The sequence below is a fragment of the Dendrobates tinctorius genome, unplaced genomic scaffold (genome assembly GCF_039654945.1).
Source record: "Dendrobates tinctorius isolate UK_male_01 unplaced genomic scaffold, ASM3965494v1 ptg000020l, whole genome shotgun sequence".
Lineage (NCBI taxonomy): Eukaryota > Metazoa > Chordata > Amphibia > Anura > Dendrobatidae > Dendrobates > Dendrobates tinctorius.
In genome coordinates, this window is record NW_027361688.1 from 39,440,360 (window position 1) to 39,463,694 (window position 23,335).

The following is a 23,335-nucleotide window of genomic DNA, read 5'->3' on the forward strand; positions in this document are numbered from 1 at the left end:
CAGACTAGAGCAGCGGATCAAGAGCACTGTGCTGTAATTGATTGCAGAGCGCCTGGAGCTGCCAGCCTGTATTTATTGGCCGTGTGTCTGGGGAGGCTGTTGCTTGCTTCATCTGTTTCTCTGGGTTTGACTAGCTGTCCCTGGCTAACCCCTGCCTGGCTCTGTGGCTGTGCAGATCATGGAGGAAGTGGGAGCTGGATTACCCTCAGCTGCAGCACAACTGCCCTAGTGCCCAAAGCAGCTGCAGAGCACCAGAGGCGGCAGCAGCCACGTCCCCGGGGATGGCAGTGTGGCCCCACATGCCCTGCTAAGGTAATGGCAGCCGTGCGTTCCGTGCTGCTGCAGGTGACGGAGGAGGGATGGGAGGGGGGCACAAACTTGTTATTGTCTGGCACTGTGTCACTGCGCTGCTGACTTGTTGATTGCAGGAGGAGGGGAGGGAGCTGTCACCCTGCCTATCAGTGCTGTCACCCTGCCCCTACCTGTCGCAGTGCTGTCACACTGCCCGCCACTGTGCTGTCACCCTGCCCCTACCTGTCACCCTGCCCTTCAGTGCTTTTACCCTGCCCCTGCCTGTCACACTGCTGTCACCCTGCCTCTGACTGTCTCCCTTCCCCTGCCTGTCACACTGCTGTCACCGTGCCCCTATCTGTCACTGCGCTGTCACCCAGCTGTCACACTGCCTGCACCGCACTGTCTCCCTGCCTGTCATAGCATTGTCACCCTGGCTGTCACTGCACTGTCACTCTACCCCTGCCTGTCATCCTGGCTGTCACCCTACCTGTCATAGCATTGTCACCCTGCCCCTGGCTGTCGCTGTCACCCTGCCTGGACTCATGGTTGTTATACCTGTCTGCCGCTTCTCTCCCTCCCTTCTTGTCCTCCTTGTCTTGCCTATCTGCATGTCACCCCACTGTCCAAATGCTTATCCTACCTTATCTGCCTGTCACTCTTCTGTCCACCTGCTGAATTTTTTTCTGCTACCTGCTTCTCTACTTTTCACTGTAGCTGTTACCTGTCCTGTCTGTCATCCTGCTGTGCACCTGTTTATCCTGATTCTGCTGCCAGCCCTACTACATTTCATCTGACCAATTACCAGTGCCTACCCTGTCTATCCTCCTGCCTGCTTCTTCTGACTGCCTGTCACTCTGCTGTTCACTTGCTTATCTTTGTTCTGTTATTTCTACTTTTACAATGTCAGTGCACAACATATCTGCCTGTTTGTCTGTCACTGGTGTCTGTCTGCCTGTTACTTGTACCTGGGTTTTTGTGTGTTTTTTTTTTTTGTAATTCTGCTACCTGCTTTTCTACATTTCACTGGTGCCTGAGCCTTTTCTGCCTGCCTGTCCTGCTGCTGTCCATCTGATAATCCTGCTTATTTTGCTGCTCGTCCTTCTACTTTTCATCCTGCCTGTCACCAGTGTCTGCTCCCTCATTTGCCTGCCTGTCACCAGTGCCTGCTCCCCCATTTGCCTGCCTGTCACCAGTGCCTGCCCCTATGTTAAGCTCCACATGTGTACATCTGGTGTTATATGCAGCCATTGTCAGTCAGTGACTGTAATAATGCTTCAGCACACATGAAGGTAGAGAGGGGGGAGTCTGTGTATCTGAAATGTTGGGGTGCATAAACTTACTGGTGGTGTATCTAGATCACAATCAGTCTTGACCACCATTTTTTTTTTTTTTGCTCACACAATAAGGGCTTGTTCAGACAGGCGTATAATTGGGCAGTGTGCTGTCTGTGTGCGCCATGGACCATACATGGGCTCCTCGGATGCTTAAGGCCCCGTCTCACTAAGCGATCTCGGTAGCGAGATCGCTGCTGAGTCACAACTTTTGTGACGTAACAGCGATCTCACCAGCGAGATCGCTGTGTGTGACAGCGATCAGCGAGCGGCCCCCCTGCCGGTATCGCTGATCGCTGGAAGAAACCTCTGGACATTTCTTTGGTCGCTGGTCTCCCGCTGGCCAGCACACATCGCTGCGTGTGACAGGCCGGAGACCAGCGATCAGGTGTAAAAAAAAAAAAAATAATAAAATAAAAAATATAGTTATTCTCACCTTCCGACATCCTGCGCAGCTTCCCGCCTCTCTCCACGCTCCGGTCCCAGTAATCCTTTGCACGAATGACAGCGAGACTTTGTTATCCCTCGAGACCGTGACATCTCGCGGTCATTCCTGCAAAGGATCACTGGGACCGGAGCGTGGAGAGAGGCCGGAAGACTGCGCGGGACATCGGAAGGTGAGAATAACTATATTTTTTATTTTGATTCTATTTTTTACAGGGATGGCCAGCGATGCCGGGCGCTTGGCATCGCTGTGCCGATCGCTGGTGAAGCTGTCTGTGTGACAGCTCACCAGCAATCACATAGCGACTTACTAGCGATCCTGACACCTTGATATCGGTGTCGGGATCGCTGGTAAGTCGCTATGTGTGACGGGGCCTTTACGGATTATCAACGACCAAAGGGGCGGCAAATTTTTCGACCGCCCCGGGCGCCACAAACAGTTGCTACGCCACTGCCCTTAAACAACCACTTCAATTCAAAATCCCTAATTGTTTCGCGCACAGCTCCTTTAGATATGTATGTGCCTCCATGGTAACAGACTACAAATAAAGCCTGTGTAGTCTGATCCTACAGACTACAAACCCCTACCTGAACCAAACCCCTTTTTCCCTTTTGTCTGATCCTACAGTCACTTTACTATCAATCTATCCCCTAAATGTTATTAATTTTTCAAAACTTTATAAAGAGAATAGATAAAATTAGGTATAGAGGAATATACTGTATATAGCTTACTTTTACCTTGTTAGCAGCAAGCAAGAGATATTAAAGTTGTGTAGAATTGAAACACCGTACACCATGCTCTTTATTAGATCATGCTCAGCTATGTCTATTGATCTCCTCTTTGCAGGGTTAATTGCACAGAATATTTCCCACTGTTCATTTCTCTGCTCTGGCTCTCTGGGATCTTCTTCCATCAAGGTGAGATAAGTGTCGCTACTAACCCGTCTACATCTATAAATACTATGGTTATAAATACAGGCCGACATACCAGCTCCTTATTATAGTTCCCTGCTGCTGAGCATCTGATCCCTGCGTATCTCACTCATGTCAATGGAAGGAAGGAAATCTTCTGTTCTCTGGTGTTAGTCCGTACATAAAGGAGGCAGGAGGAGGTTTATGCTCCATCAGACGTTGTATATATGGAAGTGTTTTCTTGTAGAAACCTTTTTGTATGGGAAAATTCCTCCAAACGTCAAGTATCTGATGGATCCAAATGGACATTGATTGACTTCACGGCGCGGCCAATTTCCGCTTTTGCATTTTTGTTCTTTCCTCCCATTTTTCCCAGAACCATAACCTTTTTTTTATTCCTCTGTCGTCATAGACATACGAGGGCTTGTTTTTTGGCTGGATGACTTGTACTGTTGAATGACACCATTCATTTTACCACATAGTGTACTGGGAAAAAAAATTGCAAGAGTTGAGGAGTGTACATTGTGTGGTAAAGATGACCACACAGTATGATTCTCCTCACCAGTGCGATTTCGTTGATACCAAACATATCCAGTATTTTTTATTATTTAATGTTGAAAAAATGACCTGAAGTTTTAGAAAAAATTTTTTTGGGGTAGTGTCACCATTTCCTGAAAACTGCAACGTTTTTATTATTTGGTTGATGAAGCCATGTGAGGGCTTATTTTTATTGATACTATTTTGGGATAGAGTTCACGTTTGATCGCTTGTTACAGTTTTTTGTGGTATCGCGGCGACCAATCGTTTAAGGTATTTACGGGTCAGATTACTTATTTTTTTGTATTTTGATAGATCAGACTTTTCTGAATTTGGCGATACCTCATGTGTATTTTTTACATTGTTATATTATCTTTATAGGGAGGAAAAAGGTTGTGAATTGAACTATGTTTTTTTATTTTTTACATTTTTTCTGCTTTTAGGGGACTTGCAGCTGCGATCATCTGATCGCTTGTCTTATATAAAGCGATGCCGAAGCATTGCTGTATATAACAGAAATTATGGTTTCCTCTGAAACCTGGCCAGAGGAAGGGTTTCAAAGTTGCAGCAGACCCTCTGCTGTCATAGCAACCCATCGTTGACCCGCAATCACGTCATGGGCGTTGATGGGTGCTAAGAATGACGTGACCCCCTGCCAGTGTGCTGTTTTTGCCACTGTCAGTTTGATAGAGGCATTTAACAAGTTAATAATTGTGGAAGGCGCTCTGCGCTACCCACGATTGTTAGCGGCAGGTCCTGGCTGTAACAGCCAACCTTCACTTGCCAAATGTGGGATGGGTTCTCCCCGTCCCCGTGAGTCCGCTCCACACAACCGCTTCCAATTTGCACCATTCATGTACAGCAAATGTCGTGAAGGATTTAAAGGAGTTTGCATTCAGCCCAGATAGCCATGACCTCTTCTTCCATCTATAATTCGTCCATGTAAAATGTAACACAGACATACTTGACTTACTGCTTTTCCAGCCTTCTCCTCACATTTTCCTACCTCTACACTTCGATAGTGTTAACAGCGAAGAATACAATGCTGTCTACAGATGGAGCGGCCTTTCTGGTATATGTCAGAATTGCCAGATGGCCAGTCCGGCCATGTCTACAGGAGCTGTAGACCATGTGATTGCTTGACATGATGTAATCAGGGCTATGTCATAAAACAGGCTTAGGAGTCATGAGTCCATTAAGAAATTGGAAAGTAAGGATGCACTTTTTGTAAAGTAAGTACAGTGCAAAAATCTACATTAGCTTTTAGGGGCTGAATTGAATGAAAATGTTTTTAACCTGCAACCTCCTCACGACATGCCCCGTATATGTATGGCCATACATTTATTGAAGCGGGGGTATAGAGTGAGTTCATGGGGTGAGCTCGCCCATAATCGGCAGGTAAAGAATGTGTGTTACAGTCATGACCTGCCTCTAACGTGTTAATCTCTGACAGCGGCATTTACCATGGTCCGGCATGGAGGTGCATCATTCCATGCACCCATCAACGTGTTTGTGATGTGATCAAGGGTCACCGATGGGTTTCTATGACAGACGTGGGTCTATTGAAGACCTCAGTTCTTGTCATTACGGAGCTCCTTTGAAACCTTGCCTGTGGCCGGGCTTCAAGGGAGACAGTGATTTTCTCTATATGCAGCAATACCGTAACATCGCTGTATATAGCACAAGCAATCAGACGGTTGCTGCTTCAAGTCCCTTAAGGGGACTATTAACATCAATGAAAAGTTAAAAAAAAGTTTTAAAAAATGTGAAGAAAATAAACGTAAAAGTTCAAATCAACCCAACTCCCCCCCATTATATATAAAGATATTTTTGAGCATAGGTACCTGAATAACCAAAGGGTTGAAACAGAGCCTGAAGTATTACATTTAAATGGAACCTGTCATTAAATGCCTAATTACGGGCAACATGAATAAGAGTCAGGCTTCATGAATGCAGCCATGTTTTAGTCTGAAAGTGTGCAGGCAGCTTTTCCCCAAAAAGCTTCAGGTGATTGACAGGTCTCTCCTTATATACACACACCTAGCGACAATCGTGCAGGATGGTGCCTACATAGTTTGCCATTTCCTTTTTCTTCTAATCTCCATTTTCTATGGAACAATGCTGGGGTTAGGATTTTTTTGGTTGTTTTGACACCTTAGTCATTAGTAGTCACAACATACATGATTTACAATAAGAGACTATCAATTCTAACAGCACTAACATTGCCTCAATAAGAAATTGTTGGACAGCTCCTAGTGTGGAAACATATTGCCACCTAGTGGCGGATTTTCTTACCTACACTCTGCCATACAATTTCCCATTATAGTCTTCAAATCCAGGCTTCATATCATATTAATATGTCACTATATTAAACTCTGTACAGTCAGCCGGTTACTGAATTAAAGTAGCAAAACAACTTTTCTGATTTCCATGGCTCAGATTTCTTTAACCCTTTTCATGTAATCAGCTCAGCTGTCATAGATGAGTGGGCTGCATTTAGCTATTAATTTCCCCTCCAGCGGCCTCATGTGTAAAATACAGACCATGTAATACATGAGTTTGCTGGCTCCCCACCAAGCTGGACATGTTCTTACAGAGTGGTTCCAGATTATCCTGTTCACCCCTGCCCTTGAACATAGTTTGCTAAATTTTTCTTTTAATAGTAAAATGCTACATCCTTTTTAGTTTACTTGGGGAAAAGCAGTGGCATCAAAGATAGGGCTCCTATCATGTATTTTTAGTGTATATGTAAACGTGCTCAGGGTGGTAACCATGGGCGAGGGACTTCGTTTCCGCGCCCCGGTACGTTACAGAAAATGGGGGTCGACTCTGGCGTGTGTGCCTGATGCAGTTGTTACAGTGGACACTTCTCTGCTCCTCCACCATTGCATGGCTATGATTCCCCGTGACACCATGAAAGGAGAACCACAACAGTCTAAGTCCCTTCTCCCTCTTACAAAGCTTCCTTACATGAAACAGATGCTGCTGCTGCTGCCACTTTGTACAACACCACAATAACAGTAACACTCGATTTGGCCGCCCCCTCACGCACAGCAAAACTCGTACAATCAACAGGCAACCCTGGCTGACTAGCCAGACCAAAGAACTGAGACGGGCTTCCAGGGTAGCTGAGCGGAGATGGAAGAGATCCCGTTCTGCTGAGCACTTTATCGCTTACAAGCAGTCCCTCGCCATCTTCAAGTCCACACTCACTGCTGCAAAACAAACTTACTTCTCATCTCTCACATCCTCCCTGTGTCACAACCCTAAACAGCTTTTCAACACTTTCAATTCTCTACTCCATCCCCAAGCACCTCCTCCCTCTCTTCTCTGTTCTGCTGAAGACTTTGCCTACTTCTTTAGGCAGAACATCGATAACATCAGAGAAAGCTTTGGCCCACAGCCCCAAATGCCCCTACTCTTAACTGCTCAGCCCTGTTCTTCCAAAACCAGTTTCTCCACCATGACAGAAGATCAACTCTCTACCCTTCTGTCTAGATCACATCTCACCACTTGCACGCTTGACCTGTCCCACCGCATCCCTAACCTCACCAGTCTTCACCCCAACCCTAACACATCTCTTCAATGTTTCACTTACAAATGGTGTCTTCCGCTCATCCTTCAAGCATGCCTCAATCACACCCATCCTCAAAAAGCCCTCCCTTTTCCCATCCTCTGTCTAGCTATCGCCCGATATCACTTCTTCCTTATGCCTCAAAACTACTGGAACAGCATGTCCATCTTGAACTGTCCTCCCACCTCTCCTCCTGTTCCCTCTTTGACCGGTTACAATCTGGCTTCTGACTGCATCACTGAACTGAAACTTCCCTAACTAAAGTCACCAATGACCTACTAACCGCCAAGAGCAAGCGACACTACTCACTCCTCCTTGTCCTGGACCTGTCTTCTGCCTTTGACACTACACCGATGACACGCAGATCTACCTATCTGGACCTGACATCACCTCCTTACTACCAAAGTCCCACAATGTCTGTCAGCTATTTCATCTTTCTTTTCTGCTCGCTTTCTAAAACTGAACATGGACAAAACAGAATTCATGTTTCCCCATCTCACTCTACCCCTCCACCAGACCTATCCATCAATGTCAATGGCTGCTCACTTTCCCCAGTCCCGCATGATCAGTGCCTCGGGGTGATCCTCAACTCTGCCCTCTCTTTCAAACCACATATACCTCCTGCCAACTCCAACTCAAAAATATTTCCCGTATCCGTACATTTCTTGACCAAGAAACTGCAAAAACGCTCGTGCACACTCTCATCATCTCCCACCTCGACTATTGCAACCTCCTACTCTCTGGCCTCTCCTCTAGCACCACTCCAATCTATCCTAAACTCTGCTGCCTGAGTAGTCCACCTCTCTGCCCGTTATTCCCCAGCCTCTCCTCTCTGCCAAGCCCTTCACTGGCTCCCTATTGTCCAGAGGCTCCAGTTCAAAACCCTAACTATGAAATATAATGCCATCCACAACCTGTCTCCTTCATACATCTGTGACATGGTCTTCCGGTACTTACCTATGCACAACCTTCGATCCTCTCAAGATCTCCTTTTCTACTCCGCTATCTCTTCTTCCCACAACCGCATACAAGACTTTTCCCGTGCTTCCCCCATACTCTGGAATTCTCTACCCCAACACATTATGCTCTCGCCTACCATGGAAACCTTCGAAAGGAACCTGAAGACCCACCTCTTCCGACAAGCCTGTAACCTGCAGTGATCCTCAGTCTACTGAACCGCCGCATGACCAGCTCTTCCCTCTCCTAGTGTATCCTCACCCATCTCCTGTCGACTGTGAGCCCTCGCGGGCAGGGTCCTCTCTCCTTCTGTACTTGTGTGTGCCTTATATTGCTCATGTTTATTGTATTTGTTTATGTATGCCCCTTTTTCACATGTAAAGCGCGATGGAACGAATAGCGCTATAATAATAATAATGCTAATAATAGTCCATAAAATCAAACTCATCTTTACTAACGATTGTAAAAACACACAGCAGAAAACAGGAAATGTTGCCATTGTTTTTCAAGCGACATAACAGTGACATGTTTATAGGCTTCATTTTCAAAAGCACAGTTGGTGAGACTTTTCACAAAGTTAGGTACTTCCAATCTTCCCAGCTTAACATGACTCATTAGCTGCACCTTCTTGCGTTCTCAATCTTCAACCCACTTTTCAGGAACCACATAAATGAAGAATCTGTGGCTACCTCCTTTACTGTATGTGCCCCCAGCATTGATGACTTGTCTCTTCTTGGACCCACAGCTCTCAAGACTTGTCTGACACTTCACGTTTCCAGAGGCCGTTAGGGACTCTCACAAAGTTGCTGATCAAGTGCTCCCATCACCAACTGGCCTGCAAAAAGTATTCTGCTGACACAAATGGAGTACATCCAGCTGTTTTTTTTTTTCTCTCACACACTCCATCATAGTTTACTTGGGCCATCCTCACTTCTTTCCTTATCACAACAAGATTCTCAACTCTACTTCATATTCCTATCACTAACCCCCAATTCCCAATACTCCTCTCCATCTTGGGCTGGCTTTACAGTTAACCCTGTCTAGACTACTAACAGGAACTGCAGCTACAGAAGGATAACTTAAATATAATACAGTACAGTAAAACACATGTAAAATACATTTTTGTTGTGAGTTCATTTTTCCCTTCACCAGTGAGGTCTGATGAACTCCCTATTCTGGCGAAAGAAGGTAGTGAGGCTGATTACCAAACAGCTGAGCAGGTAGATGATGACTGGGTCACAGGAACTGATGTCTGGATATAAGGCAGCCGACGCCCTGCTGCCTTGCCGGTGATTTTCCTGCTGGATTCTTGGAGACCAGTCTGATTTCTGCTTCTCAAAGCTAAGTTTTGCTCTGCCTTTTGTACACTTTAGTTCTGGTTTTGTTTGCCTTGTTTTTTTGGAGTTCAGCCATCCCCGGTCGGGGGTGAGCTGAATTCCATTTTTGTCTCTGATCTGTTGATCTCTGGCTCTGTCTTCAGAATATACCTGAGTGCTGATATAGTCTTTTGAAGCCTAGCGACTTCAGGGCCTGTTTCTCCTATCAGTCTGTTGGTTCATTTTTGGATAGGGTTTTTGCGGATTGCAGACAGCAGCTTTTCTATCCTTTCCTATTTAGTTAGCTTGGGCCCCATCATTTGCTCAACCTATCTTTCTATCTGTGTTAGTGTTTTTCTTCTTGCTTCACAGTCATTATATGTTGGGGGCTGCCTTTTGCTTTGGGGTCTGCTCTGGGGCAGTTTAGATTTCCCCTTTCTGTCTTTAGGCTAATTTAGTTCTCCGGCTGTGATCGAGGGGTCTAGGGCACCGTAGGAACCCCCCACAGCTACTGCTAGTTGTTGTGGATAGGTTCAGGGGTCTGCAATCCGATAGCTGCCAACTTCTCTGGTTTTCTGGACTTGGCTATTATTTTTGTTTTTTCCTCCTTCGGTGACTCATCCATAACACATTTTCATACATTTAACCTACAGGGGCTGTCAAGGATAAGAATGCCTTCCTTTCCACTCTCACATTCCCCCACAATTTAATTATGGTTGTCCTCGACCATAAAAGGAGGGTTAGTACTAGGGTTGATTGAACAGCCTCGCTGAATTGTCTCTTCTCAAACCCACAGCTCTCAAGACATTGCTGACACTTCCCATTCCCATAAGCATAGGGACTCTCACAAAGTTGCTGATCAAACGTTTCCTTCTCCAACTCGCTTGCAAAGAGTATTCTACTGACACAAATGGAGTTCTTCCAGCTGTTCCCTTTTCTTACTTCCACAGCTGTCTCTGTTGTTTTCTTCTCTCTCACACAAACACATTCTGGCACAATTTCTTTGCTTATCAGAACTAGATTCTCAATTCTGAGCGCTATTACTAAAGCACCAAATGGTGCAATACCACGCTACATGCAGATTATCATCCATATCTCAAGAGGCAATCAGTACTGATGACGCTCCATATGTAGGACCAAACTGTTAACAACTATAAGGGTTGTCAAATAAATTTGTTTTCTTTCACTGCAATTTTCCAAGTGCTAAGGTATGTCACAGAGTTGATCACCATTCTCACCACTCACATATAGTCTATGTTCACATGTTGCGTTTTTGCTGCATTTTTTAAGCAAATTTTCAGCTGAGTTTTACAGTATCAGCAAAGCTTATGAGTAGGGATGGGCGAACCCGAACTGTAAAGTTCGGGACCGTATTGAACACATAGTGTTCGGTCACACCGTCCCAAACACGGGTTTCCATGGGAAACCCATGTTACAGTCCGGGTCCAGTTCGGGCTGTAAAAAAAAGCAGAAAATTAATAATAAACATTATAATTATACTTACCTGTCCAGCGACGTGTCCTCCCGTCCCGCTGTCTCCCGGCAGCATCTGCTTCCGGGGCCACTCATTAACTTCCGCCGGTATTCACTGCACTCGGCAGTCTTCGGCTTTTTCCGGCAATGTTCATGCGGCGGCGTCACAGCTCGAACACTGCCGGAAAAAGATGAAGACTGCCGGTATATCATTATTCAACAACTCGGCTCCCTCACGCATGCATTCATGTCTAGCAATTTCCCAACACATAGAGTAGCTGGGTTTAACAGTGTTGAAGCCCCTCAGAGTGTATTGCGGCTCTTGGAGGGGAATCCCATGATGGGCTTTTTTTTTTATGAACAGTGGTTAAAGGAGTAAAACATCATTTTTCTAGCTAGAGCCTTTCTTCCAAAGCATTTTGTCTCATGGAGGGGTGTCCCGAGTGGTCTCTATGGTGGATAGAAGCCCAGTATATTGTTAGTGCAAGTAATGTAAGTACTTCCAACAATCCACAGTAACAAACTATGAAAAGTCATTAGCTCAGTTACTTAGTGGGTACATGGTAAATCTATCCCTCAAAAAAAAATACAGTACCCATAGTGGTTTACTTATGAATCAAAAGGGACAATACAAGAACTATTAATCTACCGTTTGTGTTTTAGGCACAGCTGCGGCCTGTGGAGTTTTATATCTATTTGCTCGCTATCGCTATTTTACAGGTTACAGTGGTTCATCACAGGGCAGGTAATTGTACTGAATTTCATATCATGTATATCCGATATAATAGTGTTACAAATACTGTACTTGTAACGTGGTGACCAGGTCATGTGTTTCTCCCTTGATTAGCAAAACGGTTATAACCTGTGTATAGGAAAAGGTGTTTTATATTACATAGAACCTTATAGGCACCAAGTTGCATGGTTACAGTATTGCTATAATATGTGGATGATTCAATGTATTCTGATAAATATATTAGATATAGGAAAAGGATAAGATTAGTACATAGGACATAGGTTAAGATTTGGCTATAAGATAGGATTAGGTATAGTGCAGTGGTTTGCATAATAAATTCAGAAACGGTTAATGTGTTCAGGAACAGCTCCAGTGTGGGAGGGGCAGTTAACAAGAGGAACACTTCCTGGTTAGTGCCTACAAGATTCTATGCAATATAAAACACTTTTACATAGGCACAGTTTATAACCGTTTTTCAATTCAAGGAAGAGGCACATGCATGTCTTCTCTAACTAAAAAGTGACTATCTTCTTTCTCTCCAAAACTCCTCCACACTGCGGGTCCAGCTAACAGTAACACTTCCTTTACCTTCTGCCTATGGTGTGATTTTTCACTTTCCCCACAAATGTGCATTTGGAGGCATTAATCACACATTAAACAGTTGCATCAAACACCAACATTCAAAAATACATTAGTATTGCAGATCATCATATAAACAAAAAATCACAATAGCAAAGTCTTCAGGGGGTTTCGGCTATCTCCTTCACACTCTTGACACTTAGTGAACATTTGAAGGAGGAAATCCTGAGGAAGGGCACAACACAGACTTTTTTGCAAAGATTCTTGAGGATTATTATCTCAGTGAAAAATACAAATGTTCATTACAACGTGTCAGAAGAGGGAGCTGCTCATCTAGAAGAAAAATCTACCATCAGGTTTCTGTTGTATGTAAGAAGTCTTGACAACGTGTGCAATGGAAACTTCCTCACTAATGGTGAAGGGTCAGGAAGTGACATTGATGTGTCAGAGTTGGGGACGATATTTGGATTTTGGCCTGTATTCCGTATTATGATTTTTTATTTTTTTTTCTGTTCATTCTCGGTCACTAGTGAAGAAAAACACCACGTCAGTCAGTCCCGGTTAGTGTGTTTTTCAGCAGCACCAGCTGAAGCTTCTTTTCCTCAGTGTTTCCTGCTTCTTGTTTGTCACCTCAGGCCACAAACTGCTTCCTTGACACGTACATCATTGTACTCTCCTGTGTATCCTTACGCCAGTGATACTGAAAGCTTCCTATATCCACATTCACATCAGACAGATATTCAGGGTTCTCACTGATACAAAAATATACATTTGGCAAGCAAAAAACTGGGCCTATATTTCAGGGCTGGAACGACAGGTAGGCACCCACCTAGGGCACTACCTTGCGAAGCAATTTGAAAAAAATATTCCTAACTGTACCTACGGCCTCCCAGCTTTTCCTTCGACTGCTGGCATTTAGGACAGTAACGGCAGGGGCTCAGGCACGCAGGTGAGTGAGTCACAAACATCCATCACCGCGCTCTTTGTCTGCGCCCCGGCCTTTGTACCCTCCCGGCATTCAACTGTGTTTGCGTCTTCAAGATGCAAATACAATTGATAAAGTGAGTGTTGGGATGGGGCAAAGTTACTCCGACAGGATGCAGGCTACTTCCAGCCTGCATCCTGTTGGAATCCAGAGCCACGCGAGGATGTCGGACTGCGTGATGACATCACTGTATCGTGCCTTGCGTGCCCCCTCCTACAGATGAAAGAAGTGGAGATAGAGGCTGTGCGGACAGGGAGTCTGGATTAGGGGAATATAAACTTTTTTTTTTTTAATTATCTTCTAATATTTGACCTGGAGGTTGGCTGGTGGGACATACAGTATATCTGTATAAGGAGCTTTGGTGGCCATCATAATGGTTGTGGGCAGACATCATACTATATGGTGGGCTATGGAGGACATCACACTGAATGGGGGTCTGTGAGGGACTTCATACTGAATGGGTGACTTTTAGGGACATACTATGGGGCTTCAGGGGACAACGTACTATAAGGGGCTGTGAAGGACAGCAAACTGTATGGGGGGGTTAGTGTGGAGGACTTCATACTGAATGGAGAGCTCTGAGGGACATCATACTATTTAGGGGGCTGTGGTGACCATCATACTATGTAAATGGGCTGTGTGTGGTGGGCATCAAATGTATATGAGGGGATGTGGTGGATATCATACTGTATGGTAGACTGGTGAACATACTGTTTATGGGGCTGTAGTGGACATCATACTGTATGTGAGGGGCTGAGGATGACATCACACTGTATATGTGGGCATGTGGTGGACATCAAACTGTATATTCTGTAGAGAGGCTTTGGGGCCATCATGCTGTGTATTAGAGGATTTGGTGGACATCATACTGTACATGACGGGCCGTGGTGGACATCATACTGAATAGAGGGCTGTGGTGACCATTCTTTGTAGGAAACTGTGGTGATCATCATGCTGTGTTTGGGGGGCTGTGTTGGACATCATACTGTATATGGGGTATTGATGGACACTATAGTGTTTATGGGGCGGTGGTGATCATGCTCAAGGGATGGGGTTGTGGTGACCATCATACTGTGGGGAGGGGGTACATTTTGGAGAGGGTGGCGTGGTGGGCAGTATGACCGTATAGTGAGAGAGAGGCAACAGTATGAATATGGTGAGGGGGAAGCATGAAATTATGGCACATTATGAAGATAGGTTAGTATGAAGGGAAGACAGTATGAAGACATATGGAGTTTAAGGAAAAACAGAAGAGAGAAGACAGCCATGGTTTAGGCCATAAGGATAGACCTTATAGAAGTTATAGCTAATAAATTCGGACAGTGTGGCCATTATAGCTGATAAGGGCAGATATTGCGGAGGCCCTATACCACAAGAAGTTAATTTAGGGCACAGTATGGGCAGATATTTTTAAGCAGAGGGCATTATAACAACACTCTTATTTTTAAGGGCACGTGTCAGGATGTGCTATAGAGCAGGGTTTCCCAACTCCAGTCCTCAAGGCACACCAACAGATCATGTTTTCAGGATTTCCTTTGTATTGCACAGGTGAAGCAATTATCACCTGAGCAATACTAAGGAAATCTTGAAAACATGATCTGTTGGTGTGCCTTGAGGACTGGAGTTGGGAAACCCTGCTATAGAGGGCCGAAGAAGAGGGAATTTTGCAGAAGGGAGTTGTGGCTGTGAAAATTAATTGAATTCGGCTTGAATAGACTTGCTCATCTCCAGTCAAATAGTCTCTTGAAATTAGGATATTTATTTTCCTTATCTTTCTTTCTTTCTTTCTTTCCCTATTTAGCCTTAGTAAGATCCAATTATATAGACCAAAAAGTTTGTCAAATTAGATTGTAATAATTGTTCACGTTTACCATACTGAAGTGCTTCCAGTATGGCATTAGTCATTAAAGCCTTAGCACAGCCATTAAATTGGTATATCACACGGAGATGAGCGACTAAGCCAAATATAGAGTCTCATCTTATCGCAAAATTTTCAATCGCTTCATTAGTGCTCATTTGTATCATAGCTCCTAGCCGTCATTCATTGCACACAGAACTCTTCTAGGACCCCCCTATCCTGTACAATGTTCCCAGGTTATTCTCATCATACATACCTTATTTATGGCATATGCCTTGGCTTTTCTGCTATATGTACAGTATTGATGTAGCTCCACCCTCGCCCACTGTATCCTCACCCATCCAGTTGTAGATTGAGCCCTCGCGGGCAGGGTCCTCTCTCATCCTGTACCAGTCGTGACTTGTATTGTTTAAGATTACTGTACTTGTTTGTTGTTATGTGTACCCCTCCTCACATGTAAAGCGCCATGGAATAAATGGCGCTATAATAATAAATAATAATAATATTGATCATTTGTCTATATTAATGATTTTGTTTTATACTGTTTAGGTTGGCTCCAATGTATCTTAATGCCGGAGTTCTCTGGTTCATGATCGCGCTTTCTGCATTAGGCATTCTTGATGTTCTTTTTGCCCATTATCTTGGAGTGGATATTCTGTGATACTGGATAGAAGAAGCAAATGGAAATGGTAAAAGACAACATAACCTTATTAAAAGTATCAATAAAAACTTTACACCAATGAGACTGATGTGAGAAACGCTCCACTGTTAAAGACACTATTATTGTCATGTTCTACGGCTACAGTCTCCAACCTGTGTGTAATGGCGATTTCTTCATCACCACTGGCTGCCATCAAGATCGGCCCTCAAAAATCAGAATGTTTTTGGCAGATATCTGTTAGATAATGTTGACTTTTTATGTTATACCTGGTAATGGTAGGACCATACTGTGTTGTGTTAGTTCCTCGATGTGCTACAATTGGTGAAGCATAAATACATATGAGGTCTGGATCTTTGACTTTTGCATCATGGCGGTACTAATTTAACACTATTTCTTGGCCAATCAGAGATGTGAACACTTTTTGGGCACCAAGCATGAGATACTAGCTACCATGTGTTCTTAATTATTGGGCACTAGCAACAAAAACTCAAAAGTATTAAACACCAAGAGTTTCAGGGACGGGTTTAAACATTTCTACGCCCTAGACGCCCAAGGCCAAACCACATAATCCTGTGCCTCCTCCCTCAAAAAGTTGATTATAAATGTATTGATTAGAAAGTTGTTATATCTGATTAAAGAACCACCACGTGTCTCAGATTGAAGTTTCCTGAGGATCGAATGATTTTCATCACGCTCATTTACTTACTTACTTTCCAGAAATGTCAAGAGGTTTTCCTCATAAAAATCAAACTGTTCTCATAGTTCTATTTAGAACTTTACTAGTGATTGGAGAACTTTGGCAACATCCATGTTTTTAGTGATTGGAGGACATGAATTTCCACGTTTGGCACATACTTTTTCACTTGGTGTAATCGGACCAGCACCCTTCCCCAAAACTGTGCCATGAACACTGTATCAAGTTTTCGAAACTTCTGCTCTAGTTCCTTATTTTTGGGTTTCGTGACTCTCAAGGTATTTTAGCGCATCTATGTTGGCAGTAGATATGTAGAAATCAAACAAGTGTAATAAATCACTTGGAATCACTATTGTAACGCCACGTTTGGCATTTTCTTTAAGACATCGCTGAGTGTGTGAGAGGGAAATAGCAAATGCTTTCTGCCCGTGACTGAGAGACTGTAGAGACGCAACATATATGTACCGCTTAATTTATTTAATGTATATAAACTTAAAAAACAGCATTTTATATGGCCTTTTCCAAATAATACTGAAAAATTTGAAATTTTTGGTTGTTATTTCTTCAGTATATATGCCCTCCCTGACTGCTGCGCCATAGGCCCTGGCCTAGATTAGCATTATTGGAAATCCGAGCCCTGAAGAGTTGGTATTGTAAACCATCAGGTATCAACCCAGTTATGTGACATTATCTGGATTAAAATATATAGATATCGCATCAAGTGATGCTAGTCTCAGCAAACTGACTGAAAGCATCTGACTGACCAACGATGGATGCTCATTATTAATTAAGGATCATTGACGTTAAATAAATTAAGTTATTACTATTCACCAATTTCACCGTTTCTGAATGTTGACAATGTGCACATGAAGGTATTCCACATTAAACAATCAGAAAAAAAAAGTAAAAAAAAAAAAACATGTTTATAATAAAATTTCTAATTGAATGTTATTTGCTGTTGATACATTCCATGCATAGTATATGAGGGGATGCCCACTGGAGCAACTGCCACATATTTAAAGTGCATTTTCTTTTTTTTAATTAAAAACAAAAGTGCAAGTCTCTTACAATATTCTACGCTTACAACTCGAAAAATAAGTTACTGGTTTTCTTATGCTAAACTAAAAGTGGGAAGCTCTGGACATGTTGTTACTAACCTCAATAATCATTTTACAGCATATTACAGATATTTGGCAGCTAGCTGTCCCGTAATCATGGTGACTATCAGCAGCAGTGGAAGGGGATTAAAAAAAAAAGCTATTTCAGCAATCTGTTTTTTTGGCACTGCTTGCTGGAAATGGGCTAATTGGGAAGTGCTGGTTATTTAGGATTTCCAGTCTGTCCATTCATAACAGGACACATGGAAAAAAAAAACAGTTAGTTAGTAAAATCAATGTTTTGGGTGCCAGGAGGATAAAAAAGTAATAGGTAGCATAGTTGTATTGTAGTAGAGCAAATGTAATGAATTTATTGTTCCTGATATTCAGCATATAAATTTAAAGCCCTGTCATGGGAGTCCATAAAGGGCTAAAAAAATGGCTGGGTAAGTAAAAATCTCTGGACTTATGATATGATGATTAATATACAGTATTCTCAATGTATATGGCTGCCAGTTGTATGTGATGAATGTATATCATTTATATGATCTTAATGGTTATGGTTTTGTTTTGGTGGGGGGGTGCAAAAGTTCCAAAACAAGTGCACAGGACCAATTACAGAGCTGCACAGCGCGGCTTTGACTACTGTATAGTGACTGCGGCGGAGTACTCCACATCTGCCCTCTATTCAAGTCAATTGGGAGCTGATGTGCAGTACCCAGCCGTGGCCACTATACAGTAGACTGGGCTGGGCTGTATTACTGATCAGGTCCAGCCGCCAACACAGAAATCAGCTGATTGGCGGGGTTCCCTGGTGTCGTACCACCACCGATCAGACATTAAAGACCTATCCTAAGGATAGGCCATCAATGTTAACGTAGTGGACAACCTCTTTAAGTATCTGGGGCTGGCAAGTCTATATTCTAGACAGTCATGCATTAACTAAAATTTTAGTAGACTAACCGCTGTTGTTTAGATGGCTCCTATAAGGTCAAAGTGAGGTAATGCAGATCACTGGGAGGTTCTACCATCCATGTTGTGAAGTTCCGTAATACATTGCCAATTAAATTTTATTAGCTCACAGTGTACTTCAAAATGTCTTCAATGAAAATGGGACACTGGGATTTTGTCAAAAATTTTGGATGAGAAAAAAAACTGAGGCATGTCCTACTGCAGTTTGAAATTTTAGGACAACACACAGGGTGACTGCAAGTCCATACTAAAGACCTGTAAAGATTCTCGATTTTGCACTATTGGGGCAAACAGTATACCACTGCCGAATGCAGGAACCTTTAAAGGGAATCTGTCACCGGAAGTTGGAGGCCTATGTAAATGGCCTGTGTCTGGTCTGATGGGCGGTGTTTCTTCTTCTTTCTCCACCTCATCCGTGGCCCCCGTCCGCGACCTTTACCGGAATTAGAGAGGTTCAACTCCATAGTTCGCGTGTATGCAAAGCAATCTTGCTTCGCGCACACGCAGTATGCTTTGCCCAACTGCCGGCAAAGCCGAAAATCATTACTGTGCATGCGCTGGTACACTATGTCCCGGAACACAGCGAAATACTTCCGGGACATAGTGTACCAGCGCAGATTATTTTGCGCACGCGCGAACTATGGAGTTGAACTTCTCTAATACCGGCAAAGATCGCGGATGGGGGCCAAGGATGGGGTGGAGAAAGAAGAAGAAACACCACCCATCGGACCAGACACAGGCCATTTACATAGGCCCCCAACTTCCGGTGACAGATTCCCTTTAAAGGAGTTATCTAGTGTTAGGAAAACATGGCTGTTTTTTTTTAAAAAGCAAAAAAACAACAGTGCCAGGCTTAAAGAGGTTGTCCACTACTTTAGCACTAAATGTTATTATTTTACCAGGGGAAAACATGGCGATTGAGAAGGGATTGTCCAAGTAGTGGACCACCTCTTTAAATGAAATATAGCAGAAGTGCTGTACCAGACATGTCCTTTGGAAAGGTGTGGTTCTATTTGGGAAAAGGGCTGCCATCTTCCTTTAATCACAAAAATTACAGAAAGGATGAAGAAATAGGGAATACAAACAGAAAGCGCTAAGCGTAGTATACACAAGTTTTAGGAAAGGTGAATGTTAGTTTGTCACACTCACACGTACAGGTTGTGTAATTAGACACAACTCTAGACATCGTTTGAATAAAACAAGGGTTCCTTCACCAGTATGCTACCGTTCCAGTAGTCCGTGTAGGTAATTATTCCTTCCCAAATACTTCCTTGCCACGTTGAGTAAATATAAAAAATATGCAAAAAAATGATGCAAAAATAGGAATTTCTGACAGGCGCTTCCGTCCAGAGGGAAACTCCAAAAAATGGGTCTAGGTAAACCAGCAGGGTGTTGACAATGTAAATTTTTCTTTAAAAAAAATGAAAATGAATTTATTAAAAATATATAAAATATTAAACCTATTTCAGCTAAAAAAAAACCTTCATCAGGTATGTGGAGGTATATATCTCCTAGCCAAGATTTTATATCTTTCCCTATTTTGATGGGTGGGGTTCTCCATCTAAGGTGACCTATTACAAAATACATATATATATATATATATACATACATATATATTTCTCCAACTCCAATTGTTTTCTCAGTGAGTAGATCTAGTAACCCTCTGTTTGTTTCACTGCTTTAGAATCACATTTCATCCATAATTCATCAATGGATTTTATCCTGTATCATTATTTTCTGTATCATTATGGCATTACTGCAATAATAATGATTGATATAGTAAAGTTAATATGCTATTGAAGCCAAAAAGTCAATGTCATAAAAAAAACATGAAATTTCTCATTCACCACTCCGCACCGATTTTTTTGTTTTTAAGAATTGATCATTTATACATACTCCGAAATAGTTCATTTTTTACTAGTAAAATGAAAGCAAGCCACAAATGGTTAGTGTCACGCTGCTGCAATGCAGGTAGGTGCAGGCTTCACTAGATGGCAGTAGAGTAGAAGCAGGACTACACCTAAACAGAGCTGGCCTGCAGTGCAGCAGTGAGGCTACCACAAGTGGCAGCAGAATAGTCAAACAAGCCGGGTCAGATCCTAGACTGTAGCGCAGTACCAAAGGAATAAACAAACTCACAGTCAGAGACAAGCCAGGGGATCAGTAACGGTCAGGAGAGGATAAGCCAAAAGAAAGAAGCAGGTGAGGATACAAGCCAAGTCAAAACCTGGGAGTCAGCACACTATAGGGAAATGTGGCGCCCCAGGAGTATGGTTGCCACAATGGCATTGCCTTCCTCCAGGGAGGGTGATGTCATGCTTGGAAGCAAGGAAGGGTCTCTCTGACAGTTAACCATGTCATGCAACACAGTTCCCACTCCAGGCCAGCAGAGGGAGCTCTGAACCAGGATTGGGGGAGGGGAGCGCTCTGAGGGCCAGGAGGGGAAATAGTCAGTTAGTGTGAGGAGGGCAACCAGTGTAGACGTGTGGAAAGAAGCTGGAGGTTGAGCTGAGGACAGACAGCTCCCTCCCTGTGATAGCGCATTATCTGGAGCCTGGTCTCCACGGTTGTCTGGATACTGAAGGTCCTGCAACAGAAACCAGAGGAATAGGAAGCTGTAAATGCTCTATTCCCAACTAAGACTCGGAGGCACAACAGCGACGGGTGAGCCAAGAGAGATAGAGGGCTACAGCTGTCTGCCATATGAGGTAGTTCTAAGAGAAGATAAGAAGGAGGAACTTCAGTGTAACATAGTACTGGATGTGCCTCAAGCCAGCGCTGGGAAGGAGACTACACAACCCATCTGATAGAGAGATACCTGAGTTGCTTCCAGGCTAGCCTGCTCCTGTGCCATCTGTAATCAGGACCCTGGACTGCGTTTGCCAAGTAAAGGTAAAGAAACTGCACCCTATTGTGTCCTTGCCTCCTTCCTGCAACATCCTCAGCACTGCTACATCTCTGTGCCAAACACTGCACTTTCTTCCTAACCCTTTATCTACACTGCCCTGGGACTACAGCCCTGCCTGTGGAGGGCTACAACATCATAGCTGCACTACACCATCAGTCCCAGAGGATCTGCATGCAGCGTCGGCTTAACACCTCCCTTGCCGAACACCACAGGTGGCGTCACTAATCATTCATCTATAAACTTTATTCCCAACTCAACCCCTTTTACATGGGCACCCAGGGCCACGGACCGGGTCACCGCTGCTGTGACATCCCCATCTGAGAGACTGGCCCGGTACTGAGTACCCCACAGCCCTGGGAGGGCGATCCAGAAACACTGAGTCAAAATGGGAATGGGGAGAACAGAGACACGAGTACAGACAGCAACCGCAGCAGGACAAATCAGAGCAATCAGAGTCAGCTACAGCAGCCCTAGGAAAAAACTATAACTGACATCGCCTGCAGGAAGCAGCAGCGATAAATAGCCAACCTGAGCCCAGACTGAGGCTGGGAAAGGTTAACTCTTGACATGACCAGACCGTGAAAAAAGGGAAAACAGGACTCAAAACCCGGTCTGGATCATGTCAGTTACGTTGTTGAAAAAAAAACTGTTGCTCTTGGAAATGCAGGGACATAGAAACTATTTTTCATGACCTTGCTATTGTTGTGCAACCGTAATAAAACATAAAAAAATAATAAATATTTGGAATCACCATAATAGTAACGTCCCAAGGAAAAAGGTAACTTTATTAAGTCTTCTTGATAAGCTGCATAAACCTAAAATGCAATAAAACAATGGCGGATTTCCGGTACTTTTTGTTTTCCATTTCCCATAAAAAAAGTTACTAAGTTGTATTGACTCCAACATGGTGCCATTAAATATACTGTCTAAAATAGTATCTAATAATCTTTCTAAATCAATGAAAACATTAAAAATTGTTTTAAAATTAGACTGGAACTGAAGGGGTTAAGAAATTAAGTACACCCATTCCAAAGTGGAATTCTAACATGCAGATCTCTATAGAACAATGGCTGTTACCTGACAACTGCTTAGGTCATAAAGATGTTGCTACCTTGACAGTAAAACCTCTGACTAATGGAAGACTCAGCAGGTTGGAGGTAGGTTTTTCTATTAAACTTACCGTATTTTTCGCTTTATAAGACGCTCCGGATTATAAGACGCACCCCAAATTTTGAAATCCCGAGATTTCAGTGCCGAGATCTCCATCTGCGCTTGCGTGGCGGCCATTTTCCAGGAAGCAAGCCACCACGCAGGCATGGATGGAACGGCAGAGCCCCCCCACGCAGCACGGGACAGAGCCCGGTGGCGGCGGCAGGCACCTGGGGAAACACAGCGCTGCGGCGGCAGCAGCAGCACCCGAGGGACCCAGCGCGGAGGCAGCAGCACCCGGAGGACCCAGCGCAGTGGCGGCAAGTAACGGACACCCGCAGCGGCAGCCCAAAAAACGTATGTTTGCATTGTAAGACGCACCCCTATTTTCCCCCCAAATTTGGGGGAAGAAAAGTGCGTCTTACAAAGCGAAAAATACGGTATATCTGTTGTATTTGTAATTGGCTCTTGGTGATCTAAAAAATTGGGACCCTCTGTGCGAAATTAAGTGATACTTTACTGTAACTAATAATATATTGCTAATTTTTAACATATGGCAATTAAAGAAAACCAGTTGTTGAACCTAGAGTCTTCCAGAACTCCCAATTAAAGGACAGCTGCTATCAAAGTAACATGATGAAAGACTGGCTCTTTGGTCTTTTTGTAAGCTACCTATCATCCTACAAGTTTAGACCAAAGAAGAGCCCTCGAAGAGAACCCCTCACAGCAACTTCCTTCTACTGTCTTCCCAATCTTTCCAGGACTGATGAACTAGGTCCCCTAAAAATAAAACTGGGTAATCAAACATATGCGGTCCTCACTGGTCAGTGGATCACTGAAGAACCTCCACTTGATACACCC

General features: G+C 43.7%; 1 protein-coding gene and 1 long non-coding RNA gene across 2 annotated transcripts in view; one reads left to right on the top strand and one right to left on the bottom strand.

Moving 5' to 3' along the window:
* Positions 1-17,299, top strand: part of LOC141083649 (leukotriene C4 synthase-like) — a 65,922-nt gene extending 48,623 nt beyond the window's left edge. Inside the window, exons 4-6 of the mRNA XM_073568019.1 lie at positions 2,917-2,987; positions 11,502-11,583; positions 15,543-17,299. Coding sequence (XP_073424120.1) covers positions 2,917-2,987; positions 11,502-11,583; positions 15,543-15,654 — 265 coding nt within the window. The 3' untranslated portion in view covers positions 15,655-17,299. The remainder of the gene's footprint in view (positions 1-2,916; positions 2,988-11,501; positions 11,584-15,542) is intronic.
* The window catches only part of LOC141083650 (uncharacterized), a 231,390-nt gene continuing 223,584 nt past the window's right edge, over positions 15,530-23,335 (bottom strand). Inside the window, exon 4 of the long non-coding RNA XR_012230775.1 lies at positions 15,530-15,656. This is a non-coding gene — a long non-coding RNA (uncharacterized lncRNA). The remainder of the gene's footprint in view (positions 15,657-23,335) is intronic.